General features: G+C 53.0%; 1 protein-coding gene across 1 annotated transcript in view; it reads right to left on the reverse strand.

Moving 5' to 3' along the window:
* LOC119585595 (failed axon connections-like) overlaps positions 1 to 909 on the reverse strand; it is a gene marked incomplete in the record, with an annotated part of 32,193 nt that overhangs the window by 17,029 nt on the left and 14,255 nt on the right. Inside the window, 1 exon segment of the mRNA XM_037934262.1 lies at positions 516 to 718. Within this exon segment, the coding sequence (XP_037790190.1) occupies positions 516 to 718 (203 nt within the window).

Raw genomic sequence — 909 nt, forward strand, 5'->3', positions numbered from 1 at the left:
AGCACCGCGGGTCGACCTCCAGCGCGGACAGGCTTGGTGCAGAAGTTCCTCCTCAGGTTTCCATGGTAACCGCCGCCCGTCAGCCACAGCTGATGAGGTTACCTTCGCCGCGACGCGTTGTGTTCCTCGGACAACACCGATGCACTCGCAATGAAGGGGCTGCAGGGGTTGCACGGGAGAAGGGAGGGAAGGGAAACTTGATGGGGTGGGCGGAAGAGAGGAGTGAAATGACAGGAGAAATCAGGTACTGAAACCCCGCCCACACCCTTGCCTCCTCTGCCAGGCAGCACCCCTCCAGCCCCTGCCGCGCCCGCAGAAAGGGACCTCCTCGAGGCTGTCAAACTACAAGCCATACCCACAACATCCACGTCGCTCAGCCACACTTTCCAGACGAATACTAAGCAATTTAAAAAAAAGTACAACACTAAAAAAACCAAAATTCGTGTCTATCCCCCCCCCCAAAAAAAAAAAAGCGAGACCCAAGCCCCGCCCACAAACGCGTCCGGAAGACCTACCATGCGAAGTGGTTTTCGATCATGGAGATGGTGGCGTGCGCGACGTTGCGCTGCTCGGCGGACAGACCGGCGTCGAGGTCCTGGTTGTAGCGCTGACCCAACTCCTTGATGATGATGGCGGAGTCAGCGATCTCCTCGCCGTTCACCTCCACGAACGGCAGCTGACCCTTCTTGCTCTTGTACTTCATCTTGTGGTCAACATTCTGCAACGAAGGAAAAGGGGGTCAGTTACGGTCTGGTGTTGGGTATTATATAACGAGGTTAATGCTTTCAGACGAGTATGATTATTGGCAAGTTTAGTAATTCAGCTTAAAAAAAAGAGTAACGCGTTGCTAAACTGACGATTATAGTTATCAACAAACTTAGTAATTCTAGAAATTCTACGAGCCCACTC

This window comes from Penaeus monodon, chromosome 20, assembly GCF_015228065.2.
Source record: "Penaeus monodon isolate SGIC_2016 chromosome 20, NSTDA_Pmon_1, whole genome shotgun sequence".
Taxonomy (NCBI): domain Eukaryota; kingdom Metazoa; phylum Arthropoda; class Malacostraca; order Decapoda; family Penaeidae; genus Penaeus; species Penaeus monodon.